The sequence below is a fragment of the Protopterus annectens genome, chromosome 8.part1 (assembly GCF_019279795.1).
Source record: "Protopterus annectens isolate FY-2018-M chromosome 8.part1, PAN1.0, whole genome shotgun sequence".
In the NCBI taxonomy this organism is placed as follows: Eukaryota; Metazoa; Chordata; order Ceratodontiformes; family Protopteridae; genus Protopterus; species Protopterus annectens.
Genome location: NC_056742.1, coordinates 279385653 through 279410298, shown reverse-complemented (window position 1 = coordinate 279410298; position 24646 = coordinate 279385653). Strand labels below are relative to the sequence as shown.

The 24646-nt window shown below is 38.0% G+C and overlaps 1 protein-coding gene across 1 annotated transcript in view; it reads left to right on the top strand.

The window, feature by feature from the left end:
- The window catches only part of NUDT19 (nudix hydrolase 19), a 135126-nt gene that overhangs the window by 41429 nt on the left and 69051 nt on the right, over positions 1 to 24646 (top strand). Inside the window, exon 2 of the mRNA XM_044081880.1 lies at positions 10093 to 10300. Coding sequence (XP_043937815.1) covers positions 10093 to 10300 — 208 coding nt within the window. The remainder of the gene's footprint in view (positions 1 to 10092; positions 10301 to 24646) is intronic.

The following is a 24646-nucleotide window of genomic DNA, read 5'->3' as shown; positions in this document are numbered from 1 at the left end:
TCCTCTCCCTGAGGTGTGGGTTGTTTGCCAGAAAAGAAACACAATTTGCTGTAGCCAAATCCAGTGAATGGCTGTGTAGGCTTTAAGCATTTTTCTACAATACTTCCCAAAGTATTCAAAACTTTAGGCCCTATAGTATTTATGGGCAGTGAAGCTGCAGCTTCTGGTGTAAGATTCTGACCTACTTGGATAGCTTCCACAGGTATTTTCTCTGTTGCTGAGGTAGTGCACTTCTCAGGGATTACCACACGGACTGCACTCTCACCTGAAATTTGTATACTTGAAGGCATGTCCTCATACACTAAAGGACTTTTCCATTCTAATAAGGCCAATGTGATCTGCTTGGTAGGGCCATAGTGCTGTCTAATAAAAATCCATGCCCTACAACTGGTGTAAGGATCCTGTGACTTGATGTATTTGCATATCAGTCCATGTGACCCCTGGCAACACCAGAACTAAGCAGTGCTCTGACCTGAGCATTGTGCTGTTTGCACCACTTAGCGGCTACTTCTGGGTTCATGTTTCTGCTCGATTTGCTTTCCACACATACAGGGGAATAGGGTGGAGTCCAAGGCATTACAGGCAGTCCCAGACTAGCCCCCAAATGTAGGTCATCCGCAGGTGTAGCTGAAGTAGATATGGGTTCCTTCCAACCTGATTCTGGTGACACCCCTATAGCCCCAACACACCAAGGTGGCAAGATTGACAGATTTTATTCTAGGTGACACATCTAGTTTAAAAGGCAATAGCACAACCACAAACAACTTATTTCAACAGTGCACCAGTTGGCAATAAAGCAATGTGAGATATGCATGCAATGAAAACATACATTCACCCTCTTCCCCAGAACTCAACCAAAAAAGATCTTGACATTCAAACATGCACAGAGAAGGCAATAGCAGTGACCTTTATAATGCAGCAATACAAACACAGGAAAATGCACTGTCATTAAGCAATAAAAAGAGTTATAATACAACAATACAGATATGAGAAAATGCAATGTCATTGAGCAGCAAAATTCTTTTTTTTTTTTTTCAAAACAGGTTTATTGTTTTAACATACAAGAGAAATATCATAACAATTTTATACAAGTAATTAAAAATAGATATGATTATAACATTCAACAAAACAACCAAAGTATTTACAAAGACATCCACTACAATCAGATCAATTGATTAAACTAAAATACCATGCTATTGAAATTAAGATTTTTTTTAACAGGTTTTGTAAATTATCCCATACAATATAATAAGATGTTTTTCTAGTTGTTCTTGACCTTATTGTGTTTATTTCCATATGACACACTATATTCATAACATTTTTAAATTCATTGAACGAAGGAGGTGTATCTGAAATCCAATTTCTGGCTATTATTTTCCTAGCCACTGCTAGAATAGACCATAACAAGGGAAGCTTAACCTTTTTAACACTTTGAGGTACAGGTGTGTTGAATAATATAAGAGATTTAGAAATAATGAAATTATCTGTAAAAAGAGCCTGCAAAAATTCAGTAATTGACTTCCAGTATTCTTTCAATTTTATACAGTCATAAAACATATGAGCCCAGTCCGCATTAATTTCTACATTACATCTTTTACATAGATTATCTTTATTATTTATTTTATTCATCATCAAAGGTGTATAAAAGGATCTATGTAGAAATTTCCATGTATAAAGTCTCCAGACAATGGAAGACGTAGTTCTATAGGCAGATTCCAATATATATTGTTTATCTTGTTGATTTGGTGGGTCCCCATTAATGGAAGTGAAATAATTCCAGTATGTATCTACACTGTAAAAAGTTTCTTGTCTGATAATTTTATGTGTGTATGAAAGCTTACCTTTATCAGAAACTTTATGTTGTAAATTTAATATCAAGTAATCAATCAGTGTTGGAATAGATTCTTTAACTGTTATAGACATTAGATATATTTTATTAATGAGATGTCTAAAGGTCTGAACCTCTAGAGCAGCAAAATTCTTGAAGGCGGCAGTACTAAGACAAGCAAAATGCAATGTCATTGAACAATGAAGATTTATAATGCAACAATACAAATATTAGAAAATGCAAGGTCATTGAGCAGTACTAACACCCTCAACCCCCTTGATCAATTCTAAACAGACCAACTATGAAACACTCTATTATACCCTGTTCCCTGGCCAGTGACTACTTACAGTCTTGCTGCCGGCATGATGGGGTCCAAGTTGGAGCTCATAGGGATCCCAGTTATTAGTAATCCACAGAACACTTTGGGGGAGATCAACAATCTTATAAAAATATAAAATGATGGCTAGAGCCTCTCACCACTCCATCAAGAATATCCTAGTGACCAGGCACCATGGTTCCTCTGATGAGAAAAGTAGAAAAATCACCTGCCAGAACTCTGGTAATCATCTATGGCTTCTCTGTACTTGGCCCAAAGGAACTACTTTTCTTGCTGAATCATAGGCAGCCTTGGAACTACTGGTTTCAGACTTCTCTCCTGATTCCACAAAATACCATCATCCAGGATTTCAGCAAAAGACAGACACAACCTGCTACTTCACTTCCCTTTCCCAAAGCACTAGGAAAGAAAATCCAGTCATGCTGCAAGGCCCTTTTTCCCTTCAGCTACTACTTTCAGTCTTCCCTCAGTCTCCTCTCTCACTTTCGATATTGTCTTTTATATTCCTGAAAAAAAGCTCCACCTTGTGGTGTAATGAAAAGCTACAGTCTGTTACTTCTACAGTGAAATACAGTGGGAGCTTTGTGAAATAAAGAAAAAGCTGGCTGCGTATGATGTTTCTCAAAAGAGCTGTTTCAAAAAATTGTAGAGTTTGAAGACAAAGCACACAGAAAAAAACTTGAAATTTTCTGCTGTACCAGATAAACTGGGAGGAATAGACTATTCATTTTTTTGAAATCACAAATAAGCAACTATATTGGTTTCCACAGCAGGATTTGTTAATTGAAAGGGCACACTGAGTTTGTGCTTCAAACCTGGCCTTTAGAAAGCACCCAAGACCTATTTTAGTAAAGATGCAATCATACCAGCAGAAAGACTTGATCCTATCAGGACTGTGACGGAAGGAAAAAGTATGAATAATTGGAAACAGCAGACTGTAGAATATGATTATTCACTGTACAACAGGCAGAAGTGCACCATCTATCTAGTGTACTAACCCTAATCCTACCCCTGGCCCTAACTCTACACATTATGTTACTAAAAACACTTTCTCTAATGGGACAAAAGGACACATAACACAGAGCACTCATAATATTTGTAACAGTGAATCTTTCCCCTTAATCTAACCCTAACCCGCAAACACTCGTATATTCACAACTGCAATAACACAGTGTTGCACATCATCACACCACCACTTTTACATTTAAACATTAATTTTCTTGCACACCCTAACCTACCTACACAATATAAAACTAAATTCAGTCATATGTGATTCACTCAATTGAGCGTTCACTCATTTCTGCATTCTCTTTTCTTACACCCACAAAAATCTTTCTACCAGTACACCCAGCTGTCTATATATGTGTGTATAGACACACACACACACACACACACACACACACACACACACACACACACACCAAAGAGTAAAAAGGTCACACAGATAAACCATTCAGTAAAAAATTGCAAGAAAAAAACAGCCAAGCCAGAGATTTTATTGTGTGACACCTTAAACCTCCTGAAATTGAGGCTCATAGGATATATGTAAATGACAGGACATCCAGTGTTTCAGCTACATGACTTCTGATTGTCCATGGCTTTTTTACTTTTATGTCTTATGCTGTACTGATGAGGTCAATAAAAAAGCTGAAATAAAAACATACATAGCTAGTGGGTTTTGGCTTTTTCTTTCGTGAATGTAACCACACATTTGTAAAAAATAAACAAGTCATGTAGCTGCATCTATTAGTATCATCTGGAGTACATTGGGTCACAGTCACAGCTTCATCTCTCTCTGCAGCACTGAGCTAATGTAGAACTGTTTCTTAGTTTGGACTGAATTTTCTAACAGTCATAATTTCAGGAAGGTAAGGTGCATTCCAGCTTTGCAGAAAATGTATGTTTTTTTATTGTTAATTCTTTCATTAACACTTTAATGCCTCTGATGTTTGACCAGATGTACTTAGTAGTAAAAACAGTATTGTTATTGCACAGGCCTGGATTTGACCTAGGTTGGGGTGGAATATCTCCAGAGTACAAAATAAGTGATGAAAAGGATGCAAATCTATATGGGAGATATTTTCTGTTAGCTCTGTGTAAGGCTGGACTGCTAGGTGATAAATTGAGTTTACTTTTCATAGATACCTATTAGGCTAGTGATCTGTGAAGATCTTAAAAATCCTAGACTTGCATTCCCATAGTAGTTTTTAGCTGTTGTGTGTTGCATATGAATAATCCAGAGTTGGGTCAAACAAAGATATGTTGAGACAGTTACATCTTTCCCTATCCATGAGGGATAGGGATGCAAAACTGGGATTGAATTTGCAGTTACCCATCCATTCATCTAAATTACATTTGAATAGTGTAAGAGAAGGACTTTACTTTATGTGGAGTGGAAGACTGTTCCATTGAAGCAGTATTCTCTGTGAAACAAACCTATCCCTCCAACATGTTCAATTTTTACAAAACAGATTAAGATCCCTTGAGTGGGTGTTTAAGATACCATTGAACTTGCAAATACGTAATAGGTCTGACAGAACAGGATCTTTTGAAGCTCTGTAGGAGAGGCAGAGGTCGCCTGCATGATACTGAGAAGATGGGCAAGGCTTTGAGATGGTCAGGAGAATTTTTAGATCCTTAATTTTTTTGTGAGAAGGCACTGTGGTCATTCCAGCTGTAAGAAGTGTTTGGACAGGTACATACCAAAAGGAACATTACAGTCAATGATTGGCTTAATGAGTGCAGAGTAAAGTAGAACAATTACATCTTTAGATCTGGAAGCAGTAACTTTAGATATAAGCGGTGCTGTGAAAAACGACTTCCTTAGAACAGTAGGTATGTGTTGATCAAAGGACAATCCAATATCAAAATGGGTTCCCACATCGCTAAACTTTGTGATCAATTTTCAGGGTATGTTGTCAATGTGATAGTTACAGAGGGAGTCATGCTTGCTGAAGGATATGATTATACACTTTCTGGTGTGTAGTTTTAGTCCATGGTTTTCATGCCTGCTTTTCATTTGGGACGAGAGCTCTTGAAAAATCATGGTGTCTTCCTTGAAAGTTTGTGATGGCACCAAGTTTGCAGCGATCTACAAACTTGGTCAGCCTCAAACCCGTAATATTAGCTTTGACCTCCTAGAAGTAAATGCCAAAGAGGAGAGGCCCTGGGGTACACCAGTATTGACAGTTCATTTTGGAGGTAGTAGAGCAGCTCTCCCTAACTTTCCAGGTTCTGTTTGGGGAGAGTGACATCCCCACAAATTATCACATTAATAACAAGGTCCTAAGCTTGCAATCAGTTGTGAGGGACTTGGGCACCCAGGTTGATAGCAAACTGGATTTTGACCACCATATTGCCTCCATTGTATGGAAAGCTTTTTACATGGCCCACCTCTTTAGTAAGGGTATCTCATCCAGGGACAAGGTGGTCATAACATCCCTGTATTCTTCCCTTATAAAACCCATTATTGAGTACAATACCCCTTTTGGCATGTACTTCACAAAGCACATGCAGCAGCTAGAGAGACCACAGAGGTTCCTCACCAGGAGACTCTAGAGCCTCAAATATCTACCCTACACAGATAGGCCAAAGGCCTTGTCCCTCTATTCATTCTCTTACAGACTGCTCACAGGTGACCTCGGTCTGGCATACAAAGCAATCTCAGACCTCACTTTGAGAGGACTGCTGCATGTCCGCAAGTCAAGCTCCACTCAAGTAACTTTCACGCCTGACCTCAACCTCATCTGTGACATCAATACGAGTGGTTGGTGGGACAGATTTGTGTCCCATAGACTCCCCTTCTGTGGAATAGACTCCCGCTCCATGTCAAGCAGAGAATCTCATTAACACTTTTTAAGCTCAACCTAGATAACTGAATGGGGAACAGAAAATACACCCCTGGGATTCCACCTTTGTCCTTGCTAGACAGGGGCATCAGGTGCTGACTTGTTGGAACATGGGCTAAATTCTTGGCTAGGTTTCTAAGGGTCTTAGGGCCAATAGCCTAGTAACTTCCTATGATCCTATGAGTCAGTTTGCTATCCAGCAGGTTAGAATCGGAGTGGGAGAGTTTATCTATGATACCCAAAAGTGGTGTAGTATTGAATGCCTCTGCAAGTTCTTGATATGCATTGCGCTCTGTTGCCTTTGTTCATTGCTTCATTAACTTTTTTGAAGAAGTCAGCAGCAAGAAGACAGTACCTGCCCTTGGGGAATCCAGATGAGCTGGGTTGAGAGTCTGTAGATTACCTGTATCATTATTTATTAATTCTATAGTGATCCTTTCCATAGCCTTTCAGATGAGACAGGTTAGGCTTATGAGTCTATTGAGTCCATTGAAGTTCCACTATTGTGCAAGGGAATGGCTGTTTCTGTTCTCCATTCATCCAATGTAAAGCCTGTTTTGAGGCTGTAGGGCAACAGAAAATCACGTTTTCCTTTGTGCTTAGACTTTATTATCACAAAAGTTAACTGACCTGAGGAGAACTTAGTCAAGCTCAGTGTAAGGCAAGTTCCAAAGGTGTGTTGTGCTGCCAGAGCATTGACTTGAAGATCCAGGATTACAGTGAGCACATCATGTGGCTCTTTTATATTAACTAGTTAAGTATGTTGTGCAGTACACAGGTTTACCAGTAAATGAAACGTACTGGTGAGTACCAATTTTAATATAGACTTATTAAATATTTGCACCTGTCACATCAGAAAGAGTCCCGCTATACAAGGAAGGATCGGCTGCATGACCCAAGTAAAAATCCTGTGTAGTTAAATCCAGAATATTAGAATCCTGAATTTACTAAATCTTGAAAGTAGTACACAAATCTATTCCAGCAAAGCAATCTGAAATGGCAAAAAAACTCCATCCACAGTATATGCAGCATTAAATTTCAAGGTTCAGGATTGTTGGATAAAAAAGATTGTATTGTTTTCCACTGCACAAAATAATCATCTTTATTTAACATTGCATTGCATTGCCCTAGAATTGGAATAAAACATCAGGTGCGTGGTGCAGGTGGCTTGCATATAACCAACACCTGTAAGCTTTTCAAAATTTAAGGGTGCCTTCCACATACTGTAACTACCAGGAATTCAAGCAGAGCTCCACATAAAAGGTGGTTAGAGTGCCTGAACACTTCAGAGCTTTATTGTCCCGGGAAGGGAAGCAATAGCTATGAAAAAAATGCCAGGAAATGTAAAACAAGAGTAACTGTTTACACAAAGGTATATACAGCCCCATTCTGGCAATAGAACAAAACAGCTAAAGAAAAGGTGCTGGAGGGAGGAGTTAAACTACTCCAACAGTCATCTATTTGAACATCTACTGCTAATGTTAAGTTTGTATGCACAACTGCACTAATTGCAACATGAGATCACTGTTGCACTAAACTAGTTGGGTAGATTACCATAGTGTAGATATAAAAAGGGAGGAGGAAGAAATTACGATTACCATAGCATAGATATAAAAAGGGCGGAGGCAGAAATTAAAAATCCAGGATCCCTTGGAGAATAGTGCTAGCAAAGCCAGTTTTTGGACGTGGAAAAGGAATCCAATTTGTAGTGCTTCATGTAAGTATGAACAGTGGTCCAAATTGCTTATTACTGTAGTTGGACTTCTTCCTGTCACTGTATATTGCTTATGAATTAATTTGAATCTTAGTTGTTTAGTTGTATATTTAATGTGCTTGTGTGCGTCCATGTGTGTAAAAAAAAATATATATATATATAATATAATGTACTTTTTTCTGCGGAGGTGTACTGTACTGTTTATGGTTACTTCACCACCTCTTCACATGGAAGGCATCTGAAGATAAACAGTTATATGTTCAGTGTTTCATACAGTGGATATAAAAAGTTTACACACTCCTGTTAAAATGCCAAGTTTTTGTGGTATAAAAAAAGAGACCACAATAAATAATTTCAAAACTTTTCCCACCTTTAATGTGACCTATAACCTGTACAATTCAATTGAAAAACAAACAAATCTGTTAGGAGAAAATATAAAAAATAAAAAACGTACAATAAGCTGGTTGCATACGTGTGCACACATGTAAACTAATACTTTGTTGAAGCACCTTTTCATTTAATTACAGCATTCAGTCTTCGGGGGTACACACCTGCCATCAATTAAAGAGACTCTGATTAACCCCAAATAAAATTCAGCTGTCCTAGTAGGATTTTCCTGACATTTACTCAGTTGCCTGCTACAGCAAAAGCCATGGTTCACAGAGAGCTTGCAAAGCATCAAAGGGATTTCATTGTTGAAAGGTATCAGTCATGAGAAGGGTACAAAAAAATTTCCACAGCATTGGATATACCATGGAACACAGTGAAGACGGTCATTAAAAAGTGGAGAAAATATGGGACAACACTTACATTGCAAATAACTGAACGTCCCTCCAAAATTAATGAAAATACAAGATTAAAACTGGTTAGGGAGGCTACCAAAAGACCTACAGCAACACTGAAGGAGCTGCAGGAATTACTGACAAGTACTGGTTGTGTACTACATGTGACAACAATCTCCCATATTCTCCGTATGTCTGGGCTATGGGCTAGGGTTGCAAGATGGAATCCTTTTCTTACACATAGATTCATAGATTAGTACTAGGCTAACTGTCCTCTGGGACCATTTTAAGCCTAGCCAGTTACCCCATGTGGGAATCAAACTCTGCACCTTGTGCTTCTAAGGTAAGCACCTTAACCATTACGCCAACCTCCCACCACAGAAAAACATCCAGGTCAGGCTAAAATTTGCAAAACAATACATCGGGTCTCCCAAAAGCATGTGGGAAAATGTGTTATGGTCTGATAAGATCAAGGTTGAACTTTTTGGCCACAATTCCAAAAGGTACTTTTGGCACAAAAACAACACTTACTATCACCAACAGAACATCTTCCCCACTGTGAAGCTTGGTGGTGGCAGTATCATGCTTTGGGGTTGCTTTTCTTCAGCTGGAACTGGGGTTTTAGTCAAGGTGGAGGGAAGTATGAACAGTTCCAAATACCAGTCACTTTTGGCCCAAAACCTTCAGGTGTCTGCTAGAAAGCTGAAGATGAAGAGGAATTTCACCTTTCAGCATGACAATGACCCCAAGCATACATCCAAATCAATAAAAGAATGGCTTCACCAGAAGAAAATTAAAGTTTTGGGATGGCTCAGCCAGAGCCCAGACCCAAATCCAATAGAAAATATGTGGGGGTGACCTAAAGAGGGCTGTGTACAAGAGATGTCCTTGCAATCTGATGGATTTGAAGTGCTTTTGCACATGAGTGGGCAAATATTGCCTAATCAAGATGTGCCATGCTGATAGACTCCTACCCAAGAAGATTGAATGCTGTAATTAAATGAAAAGGTGCTTCAACAAAGTATTAGTTTAAGGGTGTGCACACGTATGCAACCAACTTATTGTACGTTTTTTATTTTTTTATATTTTTTCCCCTAACATATTTGTTTGTTTTTCAGTTGAAGTGTACATGTTATAGGTCACATTAAAGGTGGGAAAAGTTTTGAAATTATTTATTGTGGTCTCTTTTTTTTTTTATCACAAAAACCTGGCATTTTAACAGCGGTGTGTAAACTTTTTATATCCACTGTATATAGCAACATATTTGAAAAAGTATGTTTAGCATACTCTCTGAGATTCATAAGTTCTGTTTGGAGGTTTTGAATGCGTGTTCGTTTTTATGTTTAGCACACCCCTTGAGATGCATTTGCTCTGCTTTTGGGTTTGGAATGCTTGTTCATTTTTATGTTTAGCATACTCTTTGATGAGATCCATTAGTTCTTCTTTTGGGTTTGAAATGCTTGTTCAGTTTTCCCAAACTGTGAAGCCCAGCAGCTGTTTTTTTTTTTATAAGTGCTTTACATAAAATGATGTATTCCACTGTACAAACCTAATGCCTTTTTCTGTTTGTATTTTTCTTCTAGTGGTCAAGTCCAGTGGATGCCCTGACATCCTTCAGAAATAAGGAAATTTGGATAGCACCACCTCAGTTTTATGAGATGAGCAGATTATGCCATTTTTCATCACTCAGTAACCTGCATCACTTTTGCCAACAGCGTAGCCTAGAAGGTTGTGAGCGTTGGATGGCACATATAATTAAAACTTCTGATGGGTTTTTCCACATTTTACCAGGTATCTATAATATCATAAGTTAGAAACATCTGATCACTGTACTGATATGCATGAAGTTAGTATTACTAAGAATTGTGATCTCAGTTTGTATTTTCCTCATTTTTGTTATTTGAATGTCTGTTTAGAACTAAGCTTTGAATTCTAAATATATATTTTTTAACATGTGCTTAGAAATTAGATTTATCTTACAGCTTGTGTTACACACACCTGAGCAGAAAGGGTCCGTCTGGGAAGAATTTATTTCCAGTTACTAGTGTTGTAGAAAAAAATCTGAAGTAGATACTGTGAATAAGAAAGAAATGTCTTGCCAAAAAGAAAACATTACAGGGAAGGAGTATTGCAGAATATGGAGATCTAAGCGCATCAAAGTCCTTAGAACAATGCCACTGATTCAACACTTGCCTTTGATGCTTGAAGATCGGAAGACTGGGTTCTGTTCTTAAACTAGGTCCTGGATTCATTTTCCAAGCAAACACTGCATTTCTAGTATAAGGGGTTTGCTGCACTCCTGAGGTGCTATCCTTCAGGTGAGATATTAAACCAAAGTCCCATCCACCCAAGTCGGTGGTAACTCAAGTGGATATTAAAGGTTATAGAGCACTTTGCAACAGATTTAGCATACAGGTATCCACGGTGGTGGTGCTGTGGTAGCGTTGTCGCCTCACAGTAAGACGCTGTGCAGTTAGACTCTCAGCTAGAGCATCTTCTGTGTGGAGACATACGTAAATGGGCGTACCTTCGTTGAAGGTTCTGCGTCAGGGCTGGCAACTCGGAACGTAAAAATCAGCTGCCAATCATTAGCGTACCGGAGTTCCGCTGTGGCGAACCCTAACCGGGAAAAGCCGAAAGATGCAACAACAACTTCATATATTTCCTGTAATGTAAAATCCTGTGAAACTTTAAATGATTAAACAAATTAAATAATTAAATATATAGATAAGAGTAAATAAATACATAAATAAAATGGCTAATAATTAAAAGCAATTAACACGTCTTAAATTTAATATTCTGTTACATATAATGTCCCTTTCTCCACAACCAAGGTTTCATCTCCTTCCTATTTTGCATTAACAGTATGTCCCATTCCAAATTTCCTAGATGCAAAAATTTTGTATAATTTATGTTCTTTCAATTTATGTATTCTTTTTATAAAATCATTATTTTTATGTCCCTCTGTACCCCATTCAGTTATTTAATTCCTAATCATAATAGACAAGTTGAATTTGGGTTGAGCTAAATGATTTAAGTGTTGTGCCTCAAACATTCAAGTTTGAAATATTAGCTAGCTAGTAAGAAAAAGAGGGTGCGGTTATGACATGCACAGTCCTTTAAGTTTGTGAAAAATGGAAGGGCACTCTGGAATGTTAATTGAATGAGACTTACACAGGTAGAAGTTTCCTGCTTTATTTGCTTAGAGTTTTTAGATTTAAAGTTAACAGGGGAAAGAAGACCCTGTCTGAGGAGTCTGCATGTCTGCCTTAGTATAACCCATCAACCATAAAGCTGTCATCCCCTAATGAAACTCTGAAACTAGTAGACCACTTGTCTGTCTTAGTGAATCCTGGAAACAATGAGACGTGTTTTCCTACTGTAACTTGGAAGATGGTAGACTTTTGTGTGCGATTCAGTGAAAACTAGGAACTGAGATACTGTCTACCTTATTGACATTTAAAAGAAGAGAGAAAGTGTAGTTTGAACAGACCTGAAATGGGCATTGAATTACTTGCCCTGACCCAAAAGTAGAAAGAAGAGCTGTGTTCTTGGAGAGTTGATGATTCCTTAGGGAAAGATGCTGCTTCTCAACAGAAGAAATAACTTTATTTGCAAACAGTTCTGAGACAATGAAGATGTGTGAAATTCGACTGATTTGCAGAGTACTAAAGGGAATTGTTCTAGAGACTGTGTGTAAAGCTTTCTGATGCTACCTACTAAAAGTAAGTAGGAGATGTGCTTGTGAATCAATATATAGATTCAGAGTTTTCAGCCAAATGAACTGTATGAGCTCTAACAGTGGCCACCTCTGTGTTTAACTGCTATTACAATAAAGTATTTGTTTCCATGGGCAGACTGATGTATTCTGAGTTTATGTCCCTCTTGTATTTAATCAAGCTAAACTGCCATGGACTATGTTTATTCCTTTCTTTCTAAACATACTTGAATTAAATACCTGTTTTTACTGTAGAAATATTTTTCTGACCCCCCCCCACCCCCACCCCAAGATGTATATGCAGTCACAGCTGTGGTCCTTCACTACCTGACCTGCTGTGATTGTCATTTAAGAGGCAGCCAGTCCCCTCAGCTGCATATAAGTAGACATTTTTCCTACTTCCTCAGCTCAGCTCTTGTTTCCTTAAAGTAAGTGAATTACTTAGTTTAACATTCATTTTTGTAATAAAGCGGGAGTAGAGAGTCTTGCTCCTTAAGATCAATCCTATTGGACTTCTAAGATGGCTGCACATTGAGTAACAGCTTAATTCTAGCTCTCTCTGTGTGAAAACAGAAACTTAGCAAAGAAAGCCAGTGGACCTTAACCTCTGGGTAAATTTCAATAACTAGCTAGTAAGGGCACTGCCTGGATGCCAGGAAAAAAGAATTAGAGAGGAGCTGAAGGTAAATGAGCTACAAAAGGTGGTTTACCTTTAAAACCACGATTTGCAGAAGGGCGAACAGCACATATCTGAAAGGCAGTTTGCAAGGTTTGCAAACGCCGAATGGAAAAAGGTTCGAAAGTGCAATGAGCGAATGCACAGCGAGATTCGCTCATTGCACATTCAGCATTCAGGGGCAGAGTGCACTATGGTGGTTATCGGGAAATGGTTCCTTTCCCCACTGTAGTGCGATCTCAGAGTTAGTATAATAAAGTAGGGGAGGGTGTGGGAGGCTTGCCCCCCTCCTTTACACTTAGTTTTTTTTTCTTCGACTTTCATTTTCGAAAAACAGCGAATCTGCTGTTCGATTTGCTGTTTTTCAAACATATAGGTTTGTCGACATTGTTAGTTTCGTGGTTTTGAGTCACTCATATGAGCACTCGCCCTTCTGCAAATCGCGGTTTTAAAGGTAAACCACAAAAGGTGACGAAAATAATTGACTGGGAAAAGTACATCAGCTGTTCAGCAAAAAGCAGTACAAGCTCCAGACATGACTTTCAGTAACCTGGAGGAAAGTAGAAACAGTTGCACATGGACATGATAAAAATAAATGAAACAGTGATGGAATATATCAATTAAAACAACAAAAGGCTTGAAAAAAAATGGAATGAGCTTTAAAAAAAATATTCAGATGAGCTGATTTTGTTGTGTCTTTCGGCCTTTTCCCGGTTAGGGGTCGCCACAGCGGAACACCGGTCCGCTAATGATTGGCAGCTGATTTTTCCATGCCGAGTTGCCAGCCCTGACGCACAACCTTCAACAAAGGGACGCCCATTTACGCATGTCTCCACACAGAAGACGCTCTACCTGAGAATCGAACCGGATAGCGTCTTACTGTGAGGCGACAACACTACCGCAGCACCACCATCGCAGATGAGCTGATAAAATTGCAAAACACAGATGTCAAAATGAATAAAAGGCTAACTGAATATGAGACTGCACACGAAGAGATGTTTAAAAAAATAATAGAATTAGAGGACAGAGCATATAAGGAAAACCTGAGATTTTCTGCTTTACCAGAGAAGCTGGAAAGAAAAGATGTTTAAAAAATTATGCTTTCTGCAATGTCTTTAAGTTTCAATGGTCTCACAGAAAAATACAAAAAAAAAAGGAGTAGTAAACTATACTAAAAAATGTAGAGTGCAAATAGCTATTCTACAGAAGACACACTTAGAACTGAACCCATGAATTTGGTAAAGGTTATCAGGTACATTTAATTGAAGGTCTTGATATGCACCCAATAGCTATTTCAGTTATTTTTTGTTGCTGTGCATCTGAGGACTCGGTATGTATGTATGGCTTCTATAGCTGTTCTTTTCCCACAGTATTGGGGGGGGGGGGTGCACCAAATAGGAACATTGCCCAAGACACTAGCCATCATTCCTACAGCTGTGTGTATGACTGTCATTACATTCTTTGGAACATACACTTAAAGATTTAGAGATTGAATAGATAGATTGCGGGGAAGGATGGAAGTGAGCAGCCATTGCCAACTGACCCATCCGGGGGGGAGGGGGTGGTGGCTTTGGCTTGTCACATGGGTAATAACCTACCAGAAGCATTATGTCTTTACCTCGTAGAATTTGAGCCTAGTGCATATCTACTGCATGTGCAAGTTGCACTATAAGAATAAACTTCAGTGTGTGAAGGCATGCTTCTCAGAGGGCAGAAGAGCTGCTGCAGAGGAAGGGGCACTTTGCTGGGAAGAGGGTAGATTACCCTGCTGGACAACCTAACTCTTGCCATGGATCAGATGAACTGATTGATGATTTATAGGCAGGACTGAATGGGCCACAGAGGTTTCACCTCACCTAGGCATTCCTGGTTCCTGCTACTGTGTATAGAGCATATTAATATTTAACTTGCTTTTGCACAGCGTTTCTTCTTTGTTATACTGTAATGCCTGTATTTTTTACAGCTAAGAAAAGTACTTGTTTGCATTAATATCTTTAATACATACAACAATTACTGAAGAGACTTCTCCCCTACTTTTAAAATACCCCTGACTACATAAAACTGCTTTACTATATATAGCATGTGGATTATATTATGAAATGTTTTGTATAAATACTAATAAGAACAAATGTTGTTTTGCTTACAGTTACTTTCTTTCTCTTTTAGTATTGTTCTAAACATTAATGACATAAAGGTGGAGTATATGCTTTACAGTCCACTGACAAGTTTAACAAAGTCAACAAGAGTCTAATCTTTCTCAGCCACTTTTTCTTGCAAAGCCATATTTCACAAAATTGATTGACTCTTTATAATCTACCATTTATTTACTAATTTTATTTGCTGGCCTTCTTCCTGTTTATCTCAATTTCCCATCACCAGACTCTGGTTCAAGTCTAAGGTACCCTGATACCTCTAGTCAACACCTATGCCTTTTTCCTGTCTGTTGAGCTTTTTCCTTTTGAACACTGGGGAATGTTCCACTGACACTGTCTCTCTATGTGCTTTACTGTTATGAGAATGAGAAGCAGATTCTTCTTCTGTTTGCTGGCTCACTTTTTCTTGGATATAAACTATTTTTTATTTACTCCTTAGCCTCTTCTGCATCAAAATATCTTTGATCCTTCAGGAAAAATATTCTAAAGACAGGCGGATACAGCAGATTGAATGTCACACCTTCCTTTCAACATTTCCTGATAGCTGGGATAAATTTGCTTCTCTTCTGCCTTATTTACAATGAATAATATTTTTCTTCACAAACACTCTTAGTAATATTTTTCCTTTTGCCACAGTTTTGTCAGGATCAACTCTTTCTGCTATTGTGATTGTACCTTTGTTAATACAATTCTTGGTTTCTTTCTCATGGCCAAGTTTGGAGCATACACTCAGTGTGCCCTTTCAGTTAACAAATCTTTTTGGCTGTGGAATACCAATCTAGTTGCTTACTTATGCTTCCATAAAATGAATATATTCTGTACCTTCCAGTTTCACTGGTACAACAGATATCTCAGTTTTTTTGTATGTGCTGTCTTCTAACTTTACCATTTTTATAAACGGCTCTTCTTGAGAGGTCTCGTACTCAGCCAATCTTTTCTTCATCTCAACCTCTGATTTTTGCAGAATAACTAGTCAAAGCTTCTTCTATTTTTCCAGTCTTTCCCTCATTGTTTTTTATTATTTAATCCCCTCTGGGTACATTTGATTTATTTTTTCCTCTAAATTACTGGAAGCTATGTCTTGTGCCAAAGCTGAAGCTTGAACTGCTTTTTGCTGAACAGCTACAGTGTTTCCTCTTCACTTTTTCTGGATTACTTTCTTTCAGGTTCTCAAAATTTCTGATTTGCTAGGATTCAGGCAGTGTACTTATTATCTAGTAACTACATTTTACTCAAGCTGAGAATTATCAATGGCTTCTTTTGCTCAGTTCTTTTTTCACATTGGGAGAGTTGAAAGTAAGCTGTTGATCAGTATGTAGCCATCTTGGAAGTCCAACATTTGACTGCATTAACCAAATCATGATGTTCCAGAGGGAAGTAGAATGTAAGAAAATGCTATTTTGCTAGTTGGCCTTGATGCAGAGAAAGTATTCAACAAAGTAAGCTAGGATTTTATGAATAAGGAACATTTGCATTCCATGATACAATGAGGTTAATTAGGAAGGTATATGAAGGACTAGAGGCAAGAATTAAAGTGGGAGGTATCTCTCTGATAAGTTGTTTTTGAACATATGAAAAAGGCAGAGATGTCCTTTCCCATTTGTTATTTGCTTTGTATTTAGAGTCATTGGCAAAGAAAATAAGGGATTCAGAAAGTTGAGGATATGACTGGTATGATAATCAAGAAAAGTTGGCTTTATTTGCAGATGATTTGTGGACTAGATAAATCCAGAAAAGGATATCTCGGTGTTATGGAACATTCTGAGACCATTTCAAGTTTTATTGAGATGTTATTTATTTGACATTTGTTTACCGGGAAAGTCTGACTGGGGTCTGAGGAATCCATTTTCAGCAGATGCCCGGAGAGAAAAGCTCCAAACAATACATACATAGTAACATCAGTCATGGATAAGGCATAATAATGAAACTACATCATCTAATAGAGATAAAAGGAAAATGTTGGTTGATTAATAATGTAAAAAAACAATAGGGAGATGTTATAGCAAATATTTGTATGAAAGAACAGTAAGATAATACAGTTTAATGATACCATAAGAGGAAATAGAAAGTGAGATATGATAGGAAAAGGTTAGAGGTAGAAGGGGGAAAAGTGTTTAAGGGAGAAGGAGAAGTAAAAAGAAAGGTAGGTAAAGTTAAAGTAAGTTGAAGCTTCTATTACAATGCTTCCACTGCCTTAGAGATACAAAATGAATGAAGGCAAAACAAAGGCTATAACCATAAATTATGTGCCCCCGCTAAATTGGTTTAGCAGTATCCATATTTATATGGGCACGATGAGATCAAGTATTTAGGAGAATGAATTAAAAATGCTTCTATTATGACAGCTAAGGATATGTGGAAAGAAACTAAGCAGAAAAATAATGCAAAAACTGAGAACCTGGAAGCTCCTGTTCATAGATATGGATAGCAAGATACACATAGTGAAATTGTTTTAGTCCCTTAATTTTATATATATCAAGGCATATTTTTATCAACCAGAAGAACTGTTGTAGACATTAAGGTGAAGGAGTTTTGTGGACAAAGATGGAGTATTATGGACATTAAGATGAAGTTTATCTGGGAGGAGAAGAGAGCAAAAGTCAAGTGGGTTAAGTTGACCTTTCCAGTAGAATTAGTTGATTTAGGATTACCTGATTTGAAGGGATATTTTAGAGCTACACAGTTTAGGTTCATATACGTAACAGAAGCAGAAGATTACAATTCCAAAGTGGAATAGGGTGATGATGAAGCAAGGAGGGTGTTCAAGAAATACTGAGAGAGCGGGGTTTTGAATGCATATTCTTAAGGAGAATTATAGCAACCATACAGAGTATTATATTCATGAAGTAGCAGAAATTATTCTAAGAACTAAGCCAACACAAGAATTAGGAAAGGAGATTTTGCCAGTGGGGATTACTGCAAGTACGGGTAGATAAAATAGGCAGGGGGGATGGAATTCACTGGAGAAAACTGACAAAGGAACCAAGGAATTGGGAACAAACAACTAAAAATTGGAAAGGAAATGGAGTGGGATGAGACCACAAGAAGACATTTGGACTGCAGGCTCAAGACTGCCTTCTGTACTAGGGATTAATATTGAAGTATAGGCAAAGAGAAAGGTATAGGGAAATCCTACGTTAAAAATCTGCTCAGGTAGAGTTTAGGTAAATCTAGGGCAGGAGCTGCTGTTAAAAAAAGGATAATTAGTAGAACACACAATACTGCATGATTACTATAAGAATCAATCCGTGGTTAGAAAAGTTTGGGAAGAGAGATTAGAAAAGCAGTTTACAAATAATGGGAAGACAAATGTAGGGCTCTGAAGTGTGCAGTAAAGTCCAGAAGGTTTAGAATTTTTGCTTGAAAGTGTTTCTATTGGTATTTTTATACACCAAGAAGACATCAAAGAAATGTTTCCTCGGGTAGATAACAAATGCTGGAGGCATAATAAGGAAGAAAGAGGTGACTGGGAGCATATGCTTTAGGAGTATGAGTTGGTAGATTTCAAAAATTCCCTACAGAGTACTTGAACAATTCGGGTGATCAGAAGATCTGAATAGTCTAGACTTAATAATGCCTTGTTATGTTGGCTACCAAAATGCAATTACTACAAAATGAAAGACGGTCTAAACCAACTGTGTTTGAAGTTTCGAATATTCCAAAAGAGATAAAATAATTGAAGAGGAATGTTTAGAAAAGGGAAGGAGCAAATTGCATAAATATAAATGGACATCATGGAAATAATACACACAGAATAATGTTCAGGAGGATGAATCATATTCAAGGGAAGGCAGGAAATGAGCAGTTTATATAATCTTAGACTTATGATAGTTATAAAGAAATAACACATGTATAAGGTACATAAATGGAAACAAAATGTTAATAAGATTTGTTTAATTTTGTATTAATGTTTTTTTTTGCCTATGTATTAAGTGACAATTTAATGAAGGTGTTTAAAAGAAAAAAATAGTAATAGTTAAGTAGCAGCTAACTATACTATGTCTTTTGCAATATGGTTAGTTACCATTTTTGTTTGAAAGCAGTTTGTATGTTGAAAGCTTGGAATCATCAGCGTATCAACACAATTTCCCCTAATGGGAAAACTCCAAAAATGGTTTGCCAAAAACACTTTAGGCAAAACTTGGAATAAATCTTTTTTTTTTTTTTTTTTTTTTTGCTGGGGGCAATCCCCCTGTACTCACCTGTGTAGTGTGGATGCCCCTGAACTTAAATATACCTACGATGAGGTTGCACAGTAGTGAAGAAAATAATTCATAGTTCTCCACTATTGCTGAAATGTTTTCGGTGAAACATTTTCACTGAAATGGCACTCAAGTAAACTAAACTGCTATCAACATGCTGCCATGCTCCTAAATATTTTTAGTTGTGATGCATTTTCTGATATTGTAGATATTATTTTTAACTATCACAACATTTATTATAAACAACTAAAACAACAATCAGTCCAAGCACCTGTAAAATAGACTTGTATAAAAAAAAGTACTACTAAAAAATCTCATTCCATGTGTACAAAGCTACGTAATTATTACAGTTATTGTCGCACAGTTATATAACAATAATTTTAAAATGAATGTACATTGCCGTATCTTTTATACTATCCTTGATGATCATAGATCTTTTTAACTTTACCCAAACCACTTATAATTAAATAGATACCAAAAGTAAGCTTTAACCTGTTAGGTAACTATTTACAAGTTCCTAACATACTGTCCTATTTTCATTTTTTTTACTTTATTTTATTTTATGGTGTGCACCCTTTCTCCTCTCTCTAGTATTACAAATTCCAATATGAACAGGCTCTCCTCAAATATCTTACAAGCTTATGTCACTTTGACATCTAAAATTTTTGTCATAGTTGCCATTTCCTCTTAACGTGTTTTCCATACCTTTTTAACACCAAACGTGCCCTTTTCCTAATTTCCTCCATTAAATCACTGACTGACATCCTTCTATACAGACGTCTTTGGACATTTCCATCTGTCTGTGGTAGCTTTCTCAGCCACCACGTTGAGAAGCAGTACGAGGGCTTTTGCATCATGTGGGGCTTTCAGATCTGGATACCAACTTAACAGCATTGGTTCTCTGGTAAATACAATCTCTCTTTCCATTATTATCATTGTGAAGGCCTCTCTACTCCAGGCCAGTAATCAAGGAGCCTCATTCCTCACTACTGACACTGGGGAGAGATGGCCACTAAAAACAGGACTGGATTTACACAATATTTTAAGATGCAGCTCTCTCCATCAAGCACAATTTCCTCCAAGAGCACACAAGAAACACACTCCTGACCTGGGACTGGACTTTGTCTCTCCAGATCCCAAACAAGACCCACTTTGGAGCACTGTGTCCCAGTTCCAAGTAGTTGACACTCCCACACCTGGGTATCTGACTTGCGCACACACACACACACACACACACACACACACACACACACACACACACACACACACACACACACACCTGGGAAAGGCTGGCACAGATTTACTAGCTGTGCCCTTCTGCCCAGACTATAAAATAACCATGCTGCCACCAGTCAACCGCCCTAATAATTTTACAAGGGTATCCAATTATACTGAGTAAAATCAATACTAATGTAAATGGTAGAGTGTAACCAAAGCAGCAAGGCTTTTTGGAGTGGCCAAGACATCACTAAAATAAGCATAAACACTCTCAAGATGTTAAACGTATTCCCTAAAAGACCAGCCACAATGAAAAGTATAAAAATATTTAATAAAAAATAAAATAGAAAATAAGAGAATACTAAATATTGAAGTAAAATGAACACCAAAGTTTCATCCACAGGAGATATAAAAATAACACAGTGGGATAGATTCACACAGATGCAGAAAAACAATACTTAACTAATCTCACTGTATTTCCTGACTATCTAAAGATAGTTAAACTTAATTAATACAGCAAGGCAAGATAGCAAGGGGATGGGTCTCTGACTGAACTGAGCCGAACTCAACAGAACTGTGATAACTGACGTAAATCTTTTTATTACATTCCAAACAAAACAAAACAAGACAAACTGCTGTGAGAGTTCCATCCTCTCAGTGCTGGTTATAGAATGATATCACATTTGATCACCTGACTCTGGTACAATACACACACAATGCTTTGCTAAGATCTGTTGCAGCATCTGAAAGCTGTAGAGCAATTTCAAAAGATTCTACTCTTCCCTTCCAGAATTCTCTATTTAAACATATATGTTCAGTCAGTTATAACAACACTGTTAATACATTTTAACACAAGCATCTGTACAAGTCAGTATGATAGTCAAAGGACACAAAATTCTTTATGAAACTCCAGCTGCTAACTATGCTTGCATATGTTACACTTGTACTGCCGTATTCTCCGTGGCACAGATGGCAGTACCTCACATCATCACATCCCTCTCTCTGCCCACCCCTTTGAAGACTTAAGCTAGCTTTTTCAAGTGACCCTGGAAAAACATTGTTTGAGAGAAATGGACCTGTCTGGGAACACTTTAACCCATACCCTGTCTTGAGAATCCATCTGCATTGGCATTGCTAATCCCACTATGGTGCTGTACTGTCATGCCATATGCCTACAACCCTAGACTCCACCTTAATAACTTGGCATTTTTGTGGCTGACACTATGTAGCCATGTTAAGGGATTGTGGTCTGTAACCACACTGAATTTCATTCAATACAAATAAGGCTGAAATTTCTGCAGTGTTCATACTATTGGCTAGATATTCTTTTTCTACATCTGCATAACATTCCTCCCTGGGTTGGAGTCTACGGCTGAGATATAAAACTGGGTGCTCTTCTTCCTCTGAATAAACCTGGCTGAGTACAGCCCCCACCTCATGGTTTGAAGCATCCACCTGTACAACAAATTCTTTGCTGTAATCTGGACTGGCTAACACAGGGGTCCTCCCAAAGCCCCTTTAAGCTTTTGAAGTGTCTGCTTGCAGACTGGGGTCCACAGTACCTTATGTGACCTGTTTTTCTTTGTCAGGTCTGTGAGGGGAGCAGCTATTGCACTATAATTAGGAACAAACTTTCTATAGTACCCCACTGTCCTCAAGAATGCCCTCACCTGATTTTTCATAACTGGGCAGGCCGTGCCTGAATAGCTTCCACTTCAGCAGGTTCTGGCCTAATCTTGCCACTCCCCATTCTGTCCCAGGTAAGAGACCTCTGCCATACCCACCTGACACTTAATGGGTTTAATGGTCAACCCTGCCGCTTTCATTCTACCCAGGACCTCCCTGATATCCTGAAGGTGATCTTCCCAGGAATGGATGTAGATAGCAATAACATCCAGATAAGCAAGGGCATAATCTCCTGTTCTTGCTAGCATACAATCTACTAGCCTCTGGAAGGTTGCTGGGGCATTTTCACCCCAAAGGGCATCTTTGTGAACTTATATAATCCAAAAGGAGTCACAAAGGCTGAACTTACTCTAGCAATGAGAGTTGAGGGCACCTGTCATTAGTCTTTGGTCAGATACTTAGCCCCACCCAGATGCTTTAAGGCTTCATCAGCCCTAGGCATGGGGTAAGCATCTGGCTCTGTGTGACTGTTTAGTTTCCTGTAGTCTACGCAGAATCTAATGCTACCATATTTCATTGGTACCAGCACCATTGGGGTGGCCCAGGGACTGCTGGACTTCTAGATTACCCCCATATCCAACATTTCTTGTATCTCCTCCCTCAGTGTCTGTCTGACTTGCTCAGGCACCCTGTAAGGGGCCTGCTTGATAGGCCTTTGGGGTCCTATATCCAGATGGTGCTGCACCAGGAGGGAGCAAATAGGTTTCCCAGTGAACATGCCCCCAAACTTCTGCACCACTGCTCAAATTTCTTGATCCTTGGTAGGAGATAGCCACAGGATATTGCTACCCCTTCCACAGAGGTGTCAGTCCAAACTTCACTGAGGAGATCAGTCACCAGATCCCCCTCAAACTCCTTCTGCTATCCAATGCAAATACTCAGCACCAGGGCCTCCTGTAAGGCTTCATCATGTTAACATGGTACAGTTTGTACCCCTGCCTCCTGCCTAGTAGGTTTACCATGTAATTAACATTACTGACCTTCCTTACCACTTGCGTCTGACAGGAATGAACACCATAACCTGCTGTCCCACAGTATACTCTCAGGCTTGAACATTCCTGTCATACCAGACATTTTTCTGCTGTTGGACTCCTGCCAGGTTTTCCTGGGCTAAACCCATGAGCCCCCCTAAGCCTTGTCCTGTGGTTTAGGACATATGGCACAACAAACTCCTTGTAGGATTCATACTTACCCTCCCACTCATCACAAATCAAATCTAAAGGCCCCCTCACCCTATGCCCATACAGCAACTCAGAGTGAAAAAACTGTGGATTTTTAGGGTACCTGAGTGCATGCAAACAGTAGATGGGGCAAGTATTTGTCCCAGTCTCTCTTAAACTGGTCTGCAAATACCCGTAGCATCGTCTTTAATGCAGAGTTTAACTTGTCTGCAAGACCATTAGTCTGAAGGTGGTAGGAGATGGTCATTAGGTGCATATAGGAATATATATAGACACTAATATTTGAATATTTATGATGTATTTCCATTCATGTTTTATATATATATATATATATATATATATATATATATATATATATATATATATATATATATATATATATATTCCTATTTTTACAATGTTATTCATATTTATTTCATATTTATTGTATTTTTATATATTTATATATTTTCATATACATTTTAGGATATTAATATGTATTTGTAGTATGTGATTACATTACCCTGACTTAATATAAATATATATATATATATATATATATATATATATATATTTATATATATATATATTTACTATATATATTTATCTACTTAGCTTAGTTTTGCCCATTTCCATTTAACCACATATATATTTATTCAATTACTTGCTCATACATTTTATGTGCATTCATAATTTGTAGTGTATGTATTCTATATATTTTATAAGGTAGCGATGATATTATATGAGATGAAGTTCTTGTTTTATGCCATAGTGTTTGATGTTTTTATAACTGGTAAGGTATTGTTTTGATCTCGGCACACTATTTGATTTTAATACTGTCACTTTAAAAATGGTTAATCCCGTTAATAGGAAATGATGTCATCTGGGTCTTGGTTCTGGTTTTTAAATCTAGTTTTATTTTTTCTAGCTTTATCTGATGAAGTCTCTTTGATTGTCTAAAATTGAGACAAAAGCACTTATCTTGTTGTTTTAACAATAAAGGATTTGGTTGCCCTAAGGAAGTGTTCATGTTCGTGTTTTGCCTGCTTGCCTGCCTTCTACCTGTTTTTTCTTAGATTATTGGTTTCGTTTTTGCCTTTGTGTGGTTAGCATTAGTTATGTCAGAGGCTGTCTGTCTTAGCAGTGGCCTGTCTTCCATCCACCAAGATAAGATACAGACTCCGGTGCTAGTTTGGTACCCCTTTTGTCTCGACAACTTATTACTGGCACGCTGTTATTCCCACCTGCTGGCTCCCTCACCTTTTGTTCCACACCTTGCCACAGTGGACGTTTGTATACCCCATGGCCCCTTTGGTTACATTTA